The 19,292-nt window shown below is 29.6% G+C and overlaps 1 protein-coding gene across 1 annotated transcript; it reads left to right on the top strand.

Annotated features, from left to right (window-relative positions):
• Positions 1-1,524: 1,524 nt before the first annotated feature.
• Positions 1,525-18,954, top strand: LOC141338447 (nardilysin-like). Its single transcript, XM_073843991.1, has 25 exons — positions 1,525-1,703; positions 4,491-4,698; positions 4,775-4,856; positions 4,935-5,088; positions 5,178-5,251; positions 5,622-5,717; positions 5,809-5,931; positions 6,028-6,085; positions 6,176-6,249; positions 7,855-7,924; positions 8,089-8,166; positions 8,258-8,378; positions 8,468-8,526; positions 10,415-10,469; positions 10,552-10,656; positions 10,750-10,873; positions 11,042-11,128; positions 11,213-11,332; positions 11,425-11,476; positions 15,497-15,647; positions 15,740-15,867; positions 15,954-16,116; positions 16,199-16,230; positions 18,589-18,727; positions 18,827-18,954. The coding sequence occupies exons 1-25, from the start codon at positions 1,534-1,536 to the stop codon at positions 18,926-18,928; spliced, it is 2,625 nt and encodes an 874-aa protein (XP_073700092.1). The 5' UTR covers positions 1,525-1,533; the 3' UTR covers positions 18,929-18,954.
• Positions 18,955-19,292: the final 338 nt, after the last annotated feature.

The following is a 19,292-nucleotide window of genomic DNA, read 5'->3' as shown; positions in this document are numbered from 1 at the left end:
TTTATTTGATCCAAACAGCAAAAGCAGTAATATTGGGACATATTTTTATTATTTAAAATAACTGCTTTCTGTTTGAATATATTTAAAAATAATTTATTCCTGTGGTCAAAGCTAAATTTTCAGCATCATTACCCTAGTCTCCAGTGTCACATGATACTTCAGAAATAATTCTAATATGCTAATTTGCTGTTAAAGAAACATTATTTGTATTATTAATATTATTATTATCAATATTTAAAACGGTTAAATACATTTTTCAGGATACTTTGAGCCAAAGATCATAATTTATCTGAAATAAAAAAGCTATTGTAACATTATACACTATACCATTTAAAAAGCTTGGAGTTGTTATAAATATATATATATATACTTTTTTGATATATATTCTAGAAATTAATACTTTTGTTAAGCAAGGGTGTTTTAAATTGATCAAAAGTGAGGATAAAGATATTTATAATATTACAAAAGATTTCTGTTTCGTATAAATGCTGTTCTGAACTTTTTATTCATCAAAGAAACCTGAAAAACTTCTACTCAGCTTTTTTTTCAACATAATAATAATAATAATAATACATTTTTTGAGTAGCAAGTCAGAATACTAGAATGATTTCTGAATGGTCATGTTATCTTCTCATTTTAAAGACATTTCAAAATCTTACTGTTTTTATAGTAAATGCAGGCTTTAAAAAAAGATTAAAAATCTCACTGTTCAAAAACTTTTGACTGGTAGTGTATACTATATATATATAAAATCTTTTAAAACTCAAAATTCACCAAAATAAAGAACTTTAATTACAGTATCCTTATTCTTCATTAAAAAAAAAAAGTCATGGTCTCAGATTAAAAAAACGAATATTTGTAATATTATGAGTTGCGTTTAATTTTTATATTTGCACTTTAAATTTGAGTTTAAGTTAAATTATTTTTTATGCGCATTTTATTAGCTTTTTTTTTTTTTTTACATATGTCTATATAGCTTTGTTGCTATTTGACTTTAATAAATACCACAAATGAAGGTTTTTATGTAGCCTATACGTTTTTCATGTAAAATTATTTCAATAACCGAAAACTGTTTTAATAGGTTTAGTTTCAATTTAACAGCAACACTAATCTGTAGGATGATATAATAACCAGATCAACCTGTTCCTACATTCAACATTTATCTTTCATTTGTCTCAGCGCCGGATGTCTCGACCTATCAGATTAGTTCTTGTTTTTATGCCGTGGTCTATCAGCCAATGAGCTGTCAGTGTATTAGCCTTGCTCATGAAGAGCGCATGAACGTCTACATCCGTAATCCTATCATTGACACAAAACGTAAGTATGTACTTTATTGTACGTAGAAGTTAAGCGGTTAATAAAACGTTGGCTACTGTTGTCTTATTGCAGGTCCTGAAAAAGATTTACGTTAGTAGCTACAGAGGGCGTAAATGTATTCGTGACAGGTGTCAGTCATGTTAAATCTACTGTACCTCTGTGTTTGGATACTGTTTGACAGGTTTGTGTTGTTATATGCAGAGTGTTTGAGTCAAAATGCCCCAGACGAATAAGGCTAAAACTTCCGGTGGATGTGCCGGTGAAGTGTCCGGTCCAGAGAGCGGTGAACCTCCACCAGCCCGAGCCGAACCGCGAGTCTCCCAGCCCGATACTGATCAAAGTGACCCGATAATAAACAAATCACCAAGCGACCCCAAAAAATACAGGTAACCTAAGACATTTTATGCTTAATAATCCTAATAATGATAATGATAATGTATACGTATATAATGTAAATAATGTTTAATATTTTTTTATTATCTATTTGAGAATATTATTATAGAAATTAAAAATCATATTAAAACTAGGTTGCCACCCGTCCCTTAAAATACGGAATCGTCCCGTATTTGTGAATGAAATTGCGCGTCCCGTTTTGAATCAATACGGGACGGGTTTTGTCCCGTATTTTTTATAAAGAAAATTAAAGCAGCGTCTCATGCAAATAATCACTGCGGTAAAGCCAGCCGCGGTTCAGAAAAACACGGTCAAGCCAGCCGCGATTGATTTTAAGTGTGCGCGCATATTACAGTGATTACGGTAGTTTCAGGAACAACACAGAGAGAATGCGCTTGCAGAGCGCTTTTCATTTAGACGCCCAGGACTGAGAGATAATACTACAAAATGCTCGTGAATTTTTACTTACTTATTTATTTGCATTTCTGCTTTAATATCCGTTTTATTTATTGGTGTACTTGACGGTTATTTTCTGAGAAATAGGACATTATATAGACTTTAGAGTCTAATAAGTAGAAAAAAAACAATGATCAGTTCTTATTCAGGACGGCCCATATTATATGCAAAACTCATATGAAACCTTTTTACTGCAGCATTTTTGAGATATGGGACATTATTACATTGTAACGGGGTATATAGACCCCATTTTTAAAAAGTAGCAAAAAACAATGCACCCCCCCCCCCCCCCCCCCGAATGCGTCCCTTATTTTGGGGTATTAAAAGTGGCAACCCTAATTAAAACAATATATTTTAATTTTTTTATAACTGATTAATGATTATATGTGACCCTGGACCACAAAACCAGTCATAAGGTAAAATTTGACAAAACTGAGATGTATACATCATATGAAAGCTCAATAAATAAGCTTTCTACTGATGTATAGTTTGTTAGGGTAGGACAATATTTGGCCGAGATACATCTATTTGAAATCTGGAATCTGAGGGTGCAAAAAAATCAAAATACTGAGAAAATCACCTTTAAAGTTGTCCAAATTAAGTTCTTAACAATGCATATTACTAATCAAAAATTACATTTTGATAGGTTTACAGTAGGAATTTTACAAAAAATCTTCATGGAACATGATCTTTACTTAATATCCTAATGATTTTTGACATAAAAGAAAAATCAATAATTTTGACCCATGCAACGTATTTTTGGCTATTGCTACAAATATACCCCAGCGACTTAAGGCTGGTTTTCTGGTCCATGGTCACAAATATTATAATGGTTAGCATATATTATTGTTAGTTTTATTATTGTACATAAATATAAATATTGAAACATTTTATGAAATACATTTCGTAAAGTAAATAATTATTTTTATATTAGTTTGCATTTCTTTTATTTATATTTAATTATATTATCAAATGTATATTTAAGAATAAAAGTACATATTTGTTTAAATGTTGTTTTTAAATTATTAAATACATAGTAAATTATTATTTTGTTATTTGTTTTTGTTATTAGTTTCTTATTTAAATTTAGTTACATTATCAAATGTTTACTTGATTGTATTTTTTATTTTTAAACAGTAAATTGTTATTTTGTTCATTTTTATTTATTGTGTACATTTTTTATTTATTTATATTTAATTATATTTACAAATATATTTGAAAACAAATTTGTAATATTTATAGATTGTTGTTATTTATTTATTTATTATTGTTATTATTGTTATTATTAAAAGCCTATTTTGATACATTTTATCAGATAATTGATTATACCTGATAATGATCAAATCGCAAAGCGACCCCCAAAAATACAGGTAACCTAAGACATTTTATGCTTTGTAATAATAATAATAATTAAAATGTATTCGTATATATTAATAATATGTATAATAATACATTTATAATATGTTTTCAATGTATTTAATATTGTAATAGAAATAAAAAAAATAACGGCTGTCATATTAATACTATATATTACTTTATGTTGATAATTGATTATATGAAATATATTCATGATTCACATATTTATTATTGTTATTTAAGTTTATATATATATATAAGTATTAAATATAAATCTTGAAATATTTTATGAAGTACATTTTGTAAAGTAAATTATTATTTTGATATTAATTTTCATATCTTTAATTTATATTTAATTCTAATATAAAATGTATATTTATTAATAAAAGTATGTATTTAAAAAAAAATATTTGTTATTTTTAAATTATTATTAAACACATAGTACAGTGTATTGCAATTATTTGATGTTATTAGTTTCTTATTTATATTTAATTATAGTATCAAATGTTTATTTGAAAAAAAAAATTTATACATATAAATATGAAAGAACATTTTAATAAATTTAAAAAAGTCAGTTGCTATTATTTTTATTTAATTTATATTTAATAAAATGTATTATTAAATGTAATTTTGAAAATAAATGTATAAACATAAATATTAATAGTAATATTAATATTAAATATTAATAATAATTAATATTTTTATTTATTTTTTTATTTATTATATACGTTTTAGCAATATATGTTATTTATTTATATTTAATTATATTATTGAATATATTTGAAAACAAAAAAATTTATTTATTTGTTTATTATTGTTATTGTTAAATACCTATTTTGATCAATTTTCTCAGGTAGTTGATTATTTTGTAGCTATTTAAATTTTTTTTTTCAAATATAATAATAATAATAATTAATTAATTTTTAATACTATTTATTTTCTGACAAAAACTGAATCATATTTTTCAGGTACATTGAGCTGAGCAATGGACTCAAAGCACTACTCATATCAGACCTCACCCAGTCAGAAAGTAACAGAGAGCCAGTTTCCGAAGAAGAGAAAGACTCCGGCGAGGAAGAGGAAGGTGAAAGTGAAAGTGGGAGCACTAATGAAGACAGCAATTGCGTGAATAAATGCAGTGAAGGGGTAAAGAAGAATTGCCGTTCAGAGAAACAGGTGACTACCAATTTTTTACTTTTTACTTTACATATTTACAGATATATAACATAAAATATCTTATATCTTATCTCAGTCCGCAGCTGCGCTCTGTATCAACGTGGGAAGCTTCAGCGACCCAGCGGATCTACCTGGTCTTGCCCATTTCCTCGAACACAGTGAGTTAATTAATGCTCATTTCCTTTCCATTCGTACCTTCTTTTGATTCACATGATCTATTTTTCTCTACATCCCAGTGGTCTTCATGGGCAGCGAGAAGTACCCGACTGAAAATGGCTTTGATGCTTTCCTGAAAAAACACGGAGGAAGTGACAATGCCTCCACAGACTGTGAGCGGACCATCTTCAAGTTCGATGTTCAAAGAAAGTACCTCAGAGAAGCACTGGATCGGTCAGCTAAATATTCATTAATCAAACACATTCATTATTTTAGGGTGGACTGCGCCTTTAATAATCCGCATTTGCATTATTTGTCCACAGGTGGGCGCAGTTTTTCATTTGTCCGCTGATGATACCTGATGCGGTTAACAGGGAGGTGGAAGCCGTAGACAGCGGTCAGTAAATTGCTGAAAAAAGTAATCTGCTGAAAGTAATCTGCTAAAAAAGTAATCTGCTAGAAGTAATCCCAAGAAGTAATCTGCTGAAAATGTACTCACCCTCAGGCCACAGAAATGTAAAAAGAGTGGATTATTTTGATGTTTTTATGTGCCGTTCGGACTCTCATTCTGACGGCACCCATTCGTTGCAGTGGGTCCATTAGTGAGCAACTCATGTAATGCTACATTTCTATAACTGTTTTGATAAAGAAACAAGCTTTTCTTCATCTCGGATGGTCGGATGGTTTGGTACATTTTCATTTTTGGATTAACTGTTCCTTTAAATAGTGTTACGTATTCAATCTAAACTGTCTAAAACTGTTAACAGAGTACCAGATGGCCCAGCCATTAGACTCTTATCGCAAAGAGATGCTGTTTGGAGGTCTAGCAAAAGCCGGTCATCCGATGAGCAAGTTCTTCTGGGGTCAGTTCATATTAATCACATATACATAACATTTTGAGACGTCAAACAAAAGAATGATTGTCATGATATTTGTCTCTGTGAATTTCATCAGGAAACGCTCAGACACTGAAAAACGAACCCAAAGAGAAGAATATCAACACTTATGAGCGCCTGAGAGAGTTCTGGAGGAGGTATTATTCTGCTCATTACATGACACTCGCTGTGCAGTCCAAAGGTAATGAGATTAAAATCATTTGTCTGTGGATTTATATGCAGTACCAACCTCATGTTTACACTGAGAAGCTAATTTTGGACTTTTTAATCCTGATAGAAACACTTGATACTCTGGAAGAATGGGTGCGAGAGATCTTTATTAGGATCCCAAACAAGTAAGTATGTTAAACAGCCATGATTTTTCGTATTTCTGTGCTGCTCAGAATTTATTTTAATGTTGTTTTTGTTTGTTTGTTTTTTCACAGTGGTCAGCCACAGGCGGATTTTTCAGACCTTCAGGATCCATTTGATACTCTGGATTTCAACAAGCTTTACAGAGGTAGCATTGGATTTTCTAGTTTATGGATTATGTCAGTTTTTTTTTTTATTACATTTATTTTAAAAGTTTTAAAAGCCATTTTAATCTTTAAATTACTGTAAATGCTCATTTTCCCATTTTAAATGTATTATTTAAATTTAGATTTATTATTAGGGTGTTTTATTTAAATTTAGGTCATTATAAATATAGGAAATGTGAAAAAAATATTTTATGTAAATATTAAATATTTAAATAACATTTTAAACATTTACCTAATGAAACAAAATTAAATATTAAATATACATAAAAAAAATTTAATTGTTTTTATTTTTAATTAATTACTTATATAAATAATCAATCTATACTGACATTTAATATGATAATAATAATACTTAAATATAATATTGTTCATGTGCACTTTATAAGTGATACATTATTATAATTTATAATAATTTACATTACAAACTATTATTGTAAAACCTATTATAAACATAATGCAAAATTATTTTTTTCATATAATAATAACACCATATTGGAATACATTTCATAAATAAGTTTTTATTTTGTTATTATTTAGTTTTTAGTTGTTTTATTATCAAATATATAAATACAATTGACACTTGTAACATTTATAACAAATTGTTGGTATTTTTTGATAATATATGATAATACAAAGCGGAGTAATATTAATATTTTTTGTAACATTTACAATTAAATAATAATAATAATCATAATGAAATTATTAATAATAATAATAAAACTATATTGGAATACATTTGGAATACATAAAGTAAGTCTTTATTTTATTATTTAGTTTTTATTTGTTTTATTCATATTTAAACTGAAATTTACATTTGTAACATGTTTATAACTACTTATTTTTTTAATTTTTGAATAATAATAATAATAATAATACAAAGCAGAGCAAGATTCTTTTTATATTTGTAATTAAATAATAATAATAATATACACTTTTTTATTTCATTAATGTGTAACTTAATATTAAATAATATTATTTTTAAATATTATTTTTAATTTTAGATTTTATTTACTTTGATTAAATGTAGATGTTAAAATTAAATCAGATGTATTTACATTTATTATATCATATGTCTGCATTAAACAATTAAACATCATACTCATTTCATAGTAGTTCGTTTTTACTTGTTTTAATAATATTTAATTATCAAATGTATGTTTGAAAATAGCATTTACATTTGTAACATATTTATAACAAATTGTTATTTTTATTTTTTAAATAATAATGATAATACAAAGCAGAGCAATAGTAATCTTTTTTAATATTTACAATTAAATAATAATAATAATAATAATAATAATAATAATATAAAAACGATTTACATTTCATTTAATATTAATGATATTTATGTATTTTATTTTAATTTTAATTTAAATATTAAAATTAAACTTCTTTACAAATGTATCAAATTTCTACAAATTTATTTCATCACTTACATGTCAGCATTGAACAATTGAACATCATAAAGAATTCATACCTAATATCTTTATTTATATTCAGTGCCTCTCAAATCTCAGTCTACTCATGTGTTTCATAAATATAAATGGGTGTTTGGAAGCTTTCATAACTACATGTGGCATTTACAGTGGTGCCTGTGCGAAAGATTCATGCGCTGACCGTCAGCTGGGCTCTTCCACCTCAGGGCAAACATTACAGGTCAGTAACACATCCCTATCAGCATGTGAACGTGTCTTACCCTGCTGAGGCCAAGATGCTGGTGTCCACCAAGCTTCAAAACCAGGACAACATGGTGTAATAATACAAGTCTACACTGTGCTAATGACACTGCAATATGTTTGTTTGTATTTGATGGGATGTAGAGTAAAACCCCTGCATTACATTTCCTGGCTGATTGGTCATGAAGGAGCTGGAAGTATACTGTCTTTCCTCAGAAAGAAGTGAGTTTGGTTTTCTGTTCATACTTTAAGAATTAAACTGAACATTAAAGAATCAGTTTGAATCAAATGAATCAATGCTTTGCATGTGAAGGTGCTGGGCTCTGGCTCTGTTTGGAGGAAACAGCGAGTCGGGTTTCGATCAGAACACCACCTACTCCATCTTCAGTGTTTCAATTAGTCTGAGCGACGAGGGCTTCCAAAACTTCCTCCAGGTCTGAAAAACCCTTAATGTTTCCTCAGTTTACGAATCATTTTAATCTTCATTAAACGTTAATAATAAGATGTTTTATTGTGGTTTTAGGTCATACATATAGTCTTCCAGTATCTGAAGATGCTTCAGTCTGTTGGACCTCAGCAAAGGTGGGAATCAAAAGATTGAAACCTTTCTTTTTTAAACATTAGAAGCTTACAGCCTGATGCTGTATGAAAAACATATTATAGATGTATCTATATATTTTAAAGAAAGTTATATGGTAGGAAAAATGGATCTTGAGAAGAACGTAACATAATTTAGATTTATATTAACATTAAAATATAATCATAAATTGCATTTTATTTGTTAAAACTGAACAGAATTTATTTGATCACTTGAATTGTTGTGTTTTTTTATCTCAAAGAACAAAAATATGTATAGAGATGCACTGACATATAGCTGATTTTATAGCCATTTTATTTTTAAATTGTATATTATAAAAACTAAATGTAGTTATTCTACTTAAATAAATGAATAAAAATATACTTAAATTACACCTAAAATATTTTTACAAGCTACAAAAAATTAGGAATGAATGAATAAATAACATAAGAAATATTAAAATGAAACAGGATAGTTATTGAATTACTTAATTTATTGTATTTTACTCTAATTATTCATATAATATATCAAAATATATCAATCTATACTGACATAAAAGTATAATAATACTTTATAAAATATGTGATTCTTCATATGTACTTTATAAATTATAAATGATTATGATTTGTAATGATTTATATTCTTAACAATTATTGTATGTGTGTATATATATATATATATATACATATATATATATATACAATTTTATACTATATTATAATTTTATAAATATATTTTGTAAATTGTATTAAGTAAATAAATTTCTTAGTTTATTTTATTTATATTTACTCTCATATGTGTATTTAAAAATAAAAGTATAAACATACATTTTGTTGTTTATAATAATAATAATAATAATAGAACCACATTGGAATACATTTTATAAAGTAAATCATTATTATTATTTTGATTTTTATTAGTTTTCTTTTTTTATTTGTTGTATTAATATTTAATTAGCAAATTAATTTGAAAACTAAATTTACATTTGTAATATATTTATAACAGATTGCTATTTTTTTAAATAGTAGTGATGATACAAGGAAGATCAATAATAATGAAAAATATATATTTACAATTAAATAATAATAATAATAATAATAATAATAATATGAAAAATGAAATTTATTATTTTCATTACAATTTTCAAGGAATGAATAATGAATAAATAAATAATATTAAAAAACTTAAATATTAACATGAAACAAGATAGTTATTGAATCACTTAATTTTATGTTTGTATTTTACGTGTTTTGCTTAATTATTCATATAAATAATTGATCTATACTGACATTTAACATGAAAATAATAATAATAATAATACTTTATAAAATGTATTGTTGTTCATATGTAATTTGTAAATTATACATGATTATCATTTCTAATAATGCAAATTATAAATTAACTAAATATATATATGTGTGTGTGTGTGTGTGTGTGTGTGTGTGTGTGTGTGTACAAATAATTATTTTGTTATTTTATTTATATTTACTCTCATATGTGTATGTACAAAATGTGTTAATTGTTGTTTATAATAATAATAATAATAAACATATTGAAATACATTTTATAAAGTAAGTTTTTATTGTTATTATTAATTTTTATTTGTATGATTAATATTAATTATCAAATTAAGTTGTAAATAAATTTTACATTTGTAACATACAACAATTTTTTTTTAATAATAATGATAATACTTTTGAAACGTTCATAACAAATGTGTCATTTGCAGAACCCAGAAACCAAAGCTTTGACCTAACAACCTATTGTGTAACGTTCTCGAGAAGAAAATCTCTTTTTAGCCTTAGTTTTGTTAATATCCTTGAATCCTGTTGGTTGTATTTAATACGAAAACAAAAAAACTCAACACTCTCTTGGTTATGCCTTTTTTCTCAGGATCTATGAAGACATCCAGAAGATTGAAGCCAATGAGTTTCACTATCAGGAGCAGGTGATGTGAAATCATCTGAAATCATATACTGTGTGGTCCAAATGCATGGTTTCATCTCTCATATTTATGTTTTTTATTCCAGACGGAGCCAATTGAGTTTGTGGCGAACATTTGTGAAAACATGCAACTCTTTCCAAAAAAGGACTTCCTGTGTGGAGACCAGCTGATGTTTGAATACAACCCAGAGGCATGTTATTATCTGTTTCTAGTGAGCTTACAATGCCAAACATTTTATGCTGTGTAGGTTCTGATGTTCAGTCTGATTTATCTGTGGTTGAAGGTCATCTCAGCTGCTTTGACACTCTTGACTCCAGCGACAGCTAACATATTACTGCTGTCACCCGAGCATGATGGCCTCTGTCCTCTAAAGGAGAAGTGGTTTGGGACGCAGTACAGTGTTGAAGGTAATGCACTGCGAAGGAGCTGGGAAAGGTTTAGTTTTAATTTTAGGGATGCAACGATATTATGGAGGATACTGCTAGCTGATAACCAAAATGACAAAATAAATAAATTATTTATTAAATTAAATAGAAATATTGAATATTTAATAATGAAGTGTTCTCCCTACACAGATATTCCACAAGAATACCGTGATCTTTGGGCTGGAGATTTCCCATTGAACCCAGACCTTCACCTCCCAGCTGAGAACAGGTTTATAGGTCAGTTTCAATCCCATTTCATTAAATGGTTGTTCGTCATTTTCTTCACAGGAGTTTTTCACATCTGTTCTTATTCATTCACAGCCACGGACTTCACCCTCAAAACATCAGACTGTCCTGACACGGATTTCCCAGTCAAAATAATTGACAACGAGAGAGGACGTCTCTGGTTCAGAAAGGACAACAAGTTCAAAATACCCAAAGGTACAGTACTGTACCTTGATAATGAGACAAACTTAAGAAAAAACACAATGTAATATCCTTAATTGTGTCATTATGTCTGTATTTTCTGGCAGTTTATGCACGTTTCCAGCTGCTGACGCCATTCATACAGGAATCACCTAAAAAGTAAGTTGTTCCTCAACAAATTTGATTCATAATTCTCTCCCAAAACTTTCCTGCTGCTTTTTACTGTAAAAAGGCAAAAAATGTTTAGAGGGGGACAAAAAATAAAAAAAGGTAATCGCGACTTTTTATCTTAAAATGAGCAGAAAAATATATATATATTTGTGAGAGATTAACTCACCTTTAATTGTGAGATTAAAAGACACAATTACCATTTTTATTTTTTGTTCTATGGCGGAAACAAAAAAAAAAAAAAAGTACTTAAAACTCGTACAATTGCAAGAAAAGAGTCTGAATTCTGAGTTTACTGTATGTCTTGCAATTATAGAATGACTTTTTTTTCTCCAAAATGTTAGTTTATATCTCAAAATTGCTGGAAAAAATGTCAGAACTGTCGCTGTTACCTTTTTTATTTATTATTCTGTGGTAGAAACAAAAAAAACTGAATTGTGAAATATAAACTCAGAATTCAGAGAAAAAAAATACTGAAATTTGAGGTGTAAACTTATAATTAGGAGAAAAAAATACAGAAATGCGAAATGTAAACTTAGAATTTAGAGGAAGAAAAGACAGAAATGGAAATGTAAACTCAGAATTCAGAGAAAAATAATTGCAAGATGTAAACTCGGAATTCAGAGAAAGAAACTGAAATGCAAAATGTAAACTCAGAATTTGGAGGGGAAAAAACAGAAATGCAAAATATAAACTCAAATGGAGAAGAAAAAAGACAAAAATGCGAAATGTAAACTTAGAATTCAGAGAAAAAAAATTCCAAGATGTAAACTCGGAATTCACAGAAAAAAAAACAGAAATGTGAGTTGTAAACTTAGAATACAGTGTTAAAAAACAGAATTGCGAAATGTAAACTCAGAATTTAGAGGAGAAAAAACAGAAATGCGAGATGTACACTCAGAATTTAGAGGAGAAAAAACAGAAATGCGAGATGTACACTCAGAATTTAGAGGAGAAAAAACAGAAATGCGAGATGTACACTCAGAATTTAGAGGAGAAAAAACAGAAATGCGAGATGTACACTCAGAATTTAGAGGAGAAAAAACAGAAATGCAAAATGTAAACTAGGGTTGTGCCGATAGACGATAGTATCGTGTATCGACGATAGTCAGAGATATCGCCTGTTGCTGATGCCTTTGACGATAGTAAGACGATTATTATTATTATTATGCGTCAAAAAGGCGCCTAACTTTAGCGATGCAGCGCGGAGAGTCGGTTCTAGGATGCCTCAGAAACTTGCCGCGGTATAAACGTGCAGTGAAAATGGGTAAGAGATTTATTCATCATACAGTGTACATAGATTAAGTGTAGACAGTCATTAGGATAACAGAGGTAGTAAAATGTGGTTTAGGCTGAATTAAATACGATATATGTGAATCCGTCTGTATATAGTAAACATAAACATTCACCTCAGTAACATCTGTATGCGTTAACTAGAATTACTATGCGATAAAATGGTGCTAAACATATGCACGTGAATTACACAGCAGCGTTTCTCCACAATCAGTATGAACTGAACTACAACATGAACTGATGACAAAGATCAGACATACAGCGGTAACATTATTACAATATGACAGGTATAGAAAGATACATTCATTTACATTCACGCACGCACATTTACCGCTCCCTGAAGACAGCAGAGAATGAAACCGAAAGTAAACTTGAACCTATCCAACAGAACTACCGTCAGCGCTCTGTACACGCACAACTTAGTCACATCCACTACCCTTACAAAACGAATAAGGAATTTATTACATATGGACATAATCATGGACATATCATTAAATAAATTAGCACGATAGTATCGTGTATGGGCGATCTCACAGGCTGACGATAGGACGATATGAAAATTGTGCATATCGCCCAACACTAATGTAAACTCAGAATTCAGAGAAAAACTTTTTTTTTTGTTTCTCAGAATTCATAGAAAAAACTGAAATGCAAGATATAAACTCAAATGGAGAAGAAAAAAGACAAGAATGCGAAATGTAAACTTAGAATTCAGAGAAAAAAAATTCCAAGATGTAAACTCAGAATTCACAGAAAAAAACTTAAATACAGTGTAAAAAAAACAGAAATGCGAGATGTAAACTCAGAATTTAGAGGGGAAAAAACAGAAATGTGAGATGTACACTCAAATGGAGAGGAAAAAAGACAGAAATGCAAAATGTAAACTCAGAATTCAGAGAATTTTTTTTTTTTTCGTTTCTCAGAATTCAGAGAAAAAAACAGAAATGCAAAATGTAAACTCAGAATTTAGAGGGGAAAAACAGAAACGCAAGATGTACACTCAAATGGAGAGGAAAAAAGACAGAAATGCAAAATGTAAACTCAGAATTCAGAGAATTTTTTTTTTTTTTCGTTTCTCAGAATTCAGAGAAAAAAACAGAAATGCAAAATGTAAACTCAGAATTTAGAGGGGAAAAACAGAAACGCAAGATGTACACTCAAATGGAGAGGAAAAAAGACGTAAATGTAAATGCAAACTCAAAATTCAGAGAAAAAATAATTGCAAGATGTAAACTCAGAATACAGTGGAAAAAAAGAGAAATGTGAGATGTAAACTTAGAATACAGTGGGAAAAAAGACAGAAATGCAAGATGTAAACTTAAAATTTAAAAAAAATACATAAATTCTAAATGTAAGTTCATAATTCTGAAGGAAAAACAGAAATGCAAAATGTGAAACCAGAATTCAGAGAAAAAAGAGAAATTTGAGATGTAAACTCAAATGGAGAGGTAAAAAGACAGAAATGTGAAATGTAAACTTAGAATTCAGAGAAAAAAAAGTTAGAATTGCAAGATGTAAACTCAGAATTTACAGGAAAAAAATTGAAATGCGAGATGTAAACTTAAAATATAGTGGAAAAAAGCAGAAACGCAAGATGTAAACTTAGATTAAAAAAAGACAGAAATTCTAAATGTAATTTCAGAATTCTGAAGGAAAAAAACAGAAATGCGAGATGTAAACTCAAATGGAGAGGGAAAAAAACAGAAATAAAAGTTAAGTAAGTTAAAGTTAGAATTGCAAGATGAGAACTCACAGAATTGACAGAAAAAAACGGACATGCGAGATTTAAACTGGAAAAAAGACAGAAATGCAAAATGTAAACTTAGAATTCAAAGAAAAAAGAGAAATTCTAAATGTAAAATCATAGAAAAAAACAGAAATGTGAGATGTAAACTTAGAATTCAGTGAAAAAAAAACAGAAACGTGAGATGTAAACATGGATTTCAGAGGAAAAAACTGAAGTGAGAAATGTAAACTCAAAATTCAGGAAAAAAAACTGAAATGCGAGATGTACACTCAGAATTTATAGGGGAACAAAAACCGAAAAGGGAGATGTAAACTCAAATGGAGAGGAAAAAAGACAGAAATGTGAAATGTAAACTTGGAATTCAGAGAAAAAAAATGAAATGCGAAATGTAGAAGAATTCAGAAAAGAAAAAGAAATGCGAGATGTAAACTCAGAATTCAGAGATGAAAAACTAAAATGTGAAATGTAAACTCAGAATTTAAAGGGGAAAAAACAGAAATGGGAGATGTAAACTTAGAATTCAGATAAAAAAAACAGAACTGCAAGATGTAAACTTGGAATTCAGAGAAAAAAAAATGAAATGCGAAATGTAGAAGAATTCAGAAAAGAAAAAGAAATGCGAGATGTAAACTCAGAATTCAGAGATGAAAAACTAAAATGTGAAATGTAAACTCAGAATTTAAAGGGGAAAAAACAGAAATGGGAGATGTAAACTTAGAATTCAGATAAAAAAAACAGAACCGCAAGATGTAAACTTGGAATTCAGAGAAAAAAAATGAAATGCGAAATGTAAACTCAGAATTTAGAGGGAAAAAAACATAAATGGGAGATGTACATTCAAATGGAGAGGAAAAAAGACAGAAATGTGAAATGTAAACTTAGAATTCAGAGAAAAAAGTTAGAATTGCGAGATTATTCCTTGGAAAAAATAATACATGTTCCATGTAAATTGTTCTTTTTCCCCTTTCCAGTCTGGTCCTGTTTGATCTCTTTGTGAATATTCTGGCTCATAATCTGGCGGAGCCGGCATATGACGCTGAAATGGCTCAGCTGGAGTATATGTTAGTTCCTGGAGACCACGGCTTGTTCATCAGACTCAAAGGATTCAACCACAAACTGCCTGTGAGTATAATCTGTCTGAATCTATCTGAAACCAATCTGATTCATTGAACAGACTAGTTCTGCCAGTAAAACTTCTTTTTTTAATCCTTTAGCTGCTTCTGAACCTGATCGTGGATCACCTGGCAGACTTCAGCGCCACTCCAAACGTGTTTAGCATGTTCATTGAACAGCTAAAGAAAACCTACTACATAATTCTCATTAAACCAGATCGACTTGGAAAGTGAGTAACCACTGATTTCAAACCGTCGCAATCTATCTGCGTTTGCATTATTTGATGCAGATGAAGTCTGACTTCCTGTGTTTCAGAGATGTCCGACTGCAGATCCTGGAGCACCATCGCTGGTCTGTGATGCAGAAGTATGAAGCCATCATGACAGACCTCAGTGTGACTGATCTCATGGACTTTGTGAATCGCTTCAAGGCCGAGTTATTCGTGGAAGGACTCACACAAGGGAACTTCACAAGCGCTGTGAGTCTTATTGATGATTTGTTTCATTTTGAGAAAGTACACTGTACTCTTCTAATTTTTGTACAATTTTTTGCACAAACAGGAATCCAAGGAATTTCTACAGTATTTTATAAAGTAAGTTGAATGCTTCTTCTGTTCGTTAGATACGATATAATAGAAGCACGTGTCACATGCAATGCATGTTATTCAACTTTTTGGAAGTAATATAGCTAAGTAAAATACCTTTTCATTTATTTAATTACAGAAAGTTTTACTTAGGAAAAGTTAAACTTACAAAAGTTTATTTATTTTTTTAATATAATAAGTTAATAAGATATAATAAGTTTACTTTTTCTGAGGTAAAATAACAAAAAAACTTTTTATTTATTCAATTTATTTACAACAATGTATACTTACGTAAGATTATTATATATTATATAATAATTTTTTTATTATTGTTGAGGTAACAAGTTACATGAAATGCACATTACGTTATCAGGTTACTTTTTGGAAGTAAAATAACTCAATAAAATCACTTCTCATTTCATTAAAAAGCATTCTACTTAGAAAAAGTTAATCTTACAAAAGTTCATTTTTATATTTTATTTTTAAAAATGTTAATGTTTAGGTGTAATGAACATGTTACAAGTAATGAGTGTTACATTATCAAGTTTCTTTTTGGAGTTAAAAAACAAAAAACTTTTTATTTATTCAATTTACTTATAAGAATATATACTAACAATATTTAATTTTTTATATGTTTTAAAATTCTTTTTTATTATTGTTGAGGTAACGTGTTACATGTAATTCTTGTTATGTTATCAAGATACTAAATAATATGACTTTTTATTTATTTAATTACAAAAAGTTCTTCTTAGAAAAGGGTAAACTTGCAAAAGTTCATTTGATGTGTTTTATATAAAAAATTGTTAATGTTTAGGTAACAAGTGTTACATTACCAGATTACTTTTTGAAGGTAAACAAAATATTTTTGTATTATTATTTATTCAATTTACTTGCAAAAATGCATTAACTTTTTATTAATTATAAGATTATATTTTGTTATTGTTGAGGTAACTTGATACATCTAATTCATGTTACGTTATCAAATTACTTTTTAGAAGTAAAATAACGAAATAAAATCACTTTTCATTTATTTAATTACAAAACGTTTTACTTAGAAAAAGTTATGCTTACAAAAGTTCATATTATGTATTTTATTAATAAAACCATTAATGTTTCTGTAACTTGTTACATGTAATGGGTGTTACATTATCAGCTTACTTTTTGGAGGTAAAATAACAAAATAAAACTGTATTTACTTACAGTGCCTTGCAAAAGTATTCATACCCCTTCGTTTTTGATACATTTTTTGTTGCAGCATTATGTTAAACTGTTTTAAACTAGTTTTTCTAATTTTACAAATTTATAAAAAATAAAACACTGAAATAAGTACATTGCATAAGTATTCATACCCTTTACTCAGTACATAGTTGAAGCACCTTTACAGCCTCAAGTCTTTTTGGGTATGATGTGACAAGCTTTGCACATCTGCATTTGGCAATTATCTGCCATTCTTTGCCTCACCTTTTCACCTCTCAAGCTCTGTCAGCTTGGATGGGGGCTGGCAGACATTTTCTAGAGTCCTAGTTGTTCCAATCGTCTTCCGTTATGGATAATGCTTCTGTGTACCTTCAGTGCAGCAGATTTTTTTCTGAACTCTTCTCTAGATCATTGCCTTAACGCAAGTCTGTCACTGAGCTCTACAGGCAGTTATCTTCACCTCAGGACTTGGTTTTTGCTCTGATATGCATTTTCAGCTGTTAGACCTTTTCTGAGAGGTGTGTGCCTTTCTAAATCATACTCATTCAAATGAATTTGCCACAGTTTAACTCCACTCCAAGTGTTGTAACATCTAGAAGCAATATGAATGCTCCTGAGCTAAATGTCGAGTGTCCCAGAAAAGGGTATGAATACTTATGCAACGGGATCTTTTCAGTTTTGTATTTTTAATAAATTTGCACAAATGTTAAAACCCTATTTTTTTGCTTTGCCATTATGGAGTAGGGAGTGTAGATTGATGTGGGGGAAAAAAAGTAATTTCAAGTAGTTTAACATAAGGCAGCAGCATAACAAAATGTGAAAAAAATGAAGGGGTGTGAATAATTTCGCAAGGCACTGTACAAGAATATATAGCTACAATAGTACATTTTTTATATATTATAAAATTATGTTTTGTTTATGTTGAGGCGATGTGTTACATGTAATGCGTGTTACTTTATCAGGTTAAAAATAAAATAAAATCACTTTATATTACAAAAAACGTTATATATTTGATACATTTTTTATGTCCATAAGAAAAACGTTTTTTCGAATTTTAACAGGAGCGTCACCAAAAAGAAATCTGATAACTGCTGGGTTAGTCAAGAATACATGTAATATCTTTTAATGTAATTTATTTACTAACAAATACAACATCATGGTGTTTTACAGTAAACTCCAGTATAAACCTCCTCCAGCTGAACCTCCTGTCCTGTTCCGAGTGGTGGAGTTACCACAAACACACCACTTATGTAAAGTCCAGTCCCTCAATAAAGCGGACGCTAACTCCGAAGTCACAGTGTACTATCAGGTGATAGTCAGCTAGAAGTCCATGTGACTCAAATGCTATATTTCAGATCTTCTCACACTGTTTAGCAGCTTTGTGTGAAAAGTTGTGTTTTGTTTCCAGACAGGGCTGAAGAACTTGCGGGAACACACACTGATGGAGCTGCTCGTGGTGAGTTCTCTTACAAGAGGGAACGAGTACTGCGTAAGAAGTATCTTACGCTAGGGGAAAATCCTTTTCTGCGAGATATTGAAGCCAAAAATTATCCTTAATTTTGAAATAATGTAAAGCGCGTTGCAGCAGCATACAGACATAGGCGAAACAGCTTGCGCGCCTATTGGCTGCTCTGCGGCAACTGCAGCAGCCTATTAGAGCGAGGCCTGACGCGACGCCAGATCCAATGGGGGCATTTCGCGCCCTTTGCGTCGCTTCGCGCCCTTTTCGTAGCTTCCCGCCTAAAAGGGCGTGGTCTAGACCTATAAATATCGCTCATAGGCAGCTATTATCTGATTTTTCATCCTTCAAGCGAAGCACACGCATCGCTGGAGCCGGATAAGAAGCCGCCGTTTGACTGCAAGCATCTCAGCGG

The sequence above is a fragment of the Garra rufa genome, chromosome 7 (assembly GCF_049309525.1).
Source record: "Garra rufa chromosome 7, GarRuf1.0, whole genome shotgun sequence".
NCBI classification, from domain to species: domain Eukaryota; kingdom Metazoa; phylum Chordata; class Actinopteri; order Cypriniformes; family Cyprinidae; genus Garra; species Garra rufa.
Note: the sequence above shows the minus strand (reverse complement) of the source record. Positions and strands in the feature narration are given on the sequence as shown.

What these genes read in the sequence shown, in the direction of transcription:
- LOC141338447 (XM_073843991.1), top strand. Translation starts at nt 1,534, where the DNA reads ATGCCCCAGACGAATAAGGCTAAAACTTCCGGTGGATGTGCCGGTGAA. An exon ending in ATTGCCGTTCAGAGAAACAG is followed by an intron (nt 4,699 to 4,774) that starts GTGACTACCAAT and finishes ATCTTATCTCAG; the next exon opens with TCCGCAGCTGCGCTCTGTAT. An exon ending in ACTCGCTGTGCAGTCCAAAG is followed by an intron (nt 5,932 to 6,027) that starts GTAATGAGATTA and finishes TAATCCTGATAG; the next exon opens with AAACACTTGATACTCTGGAA.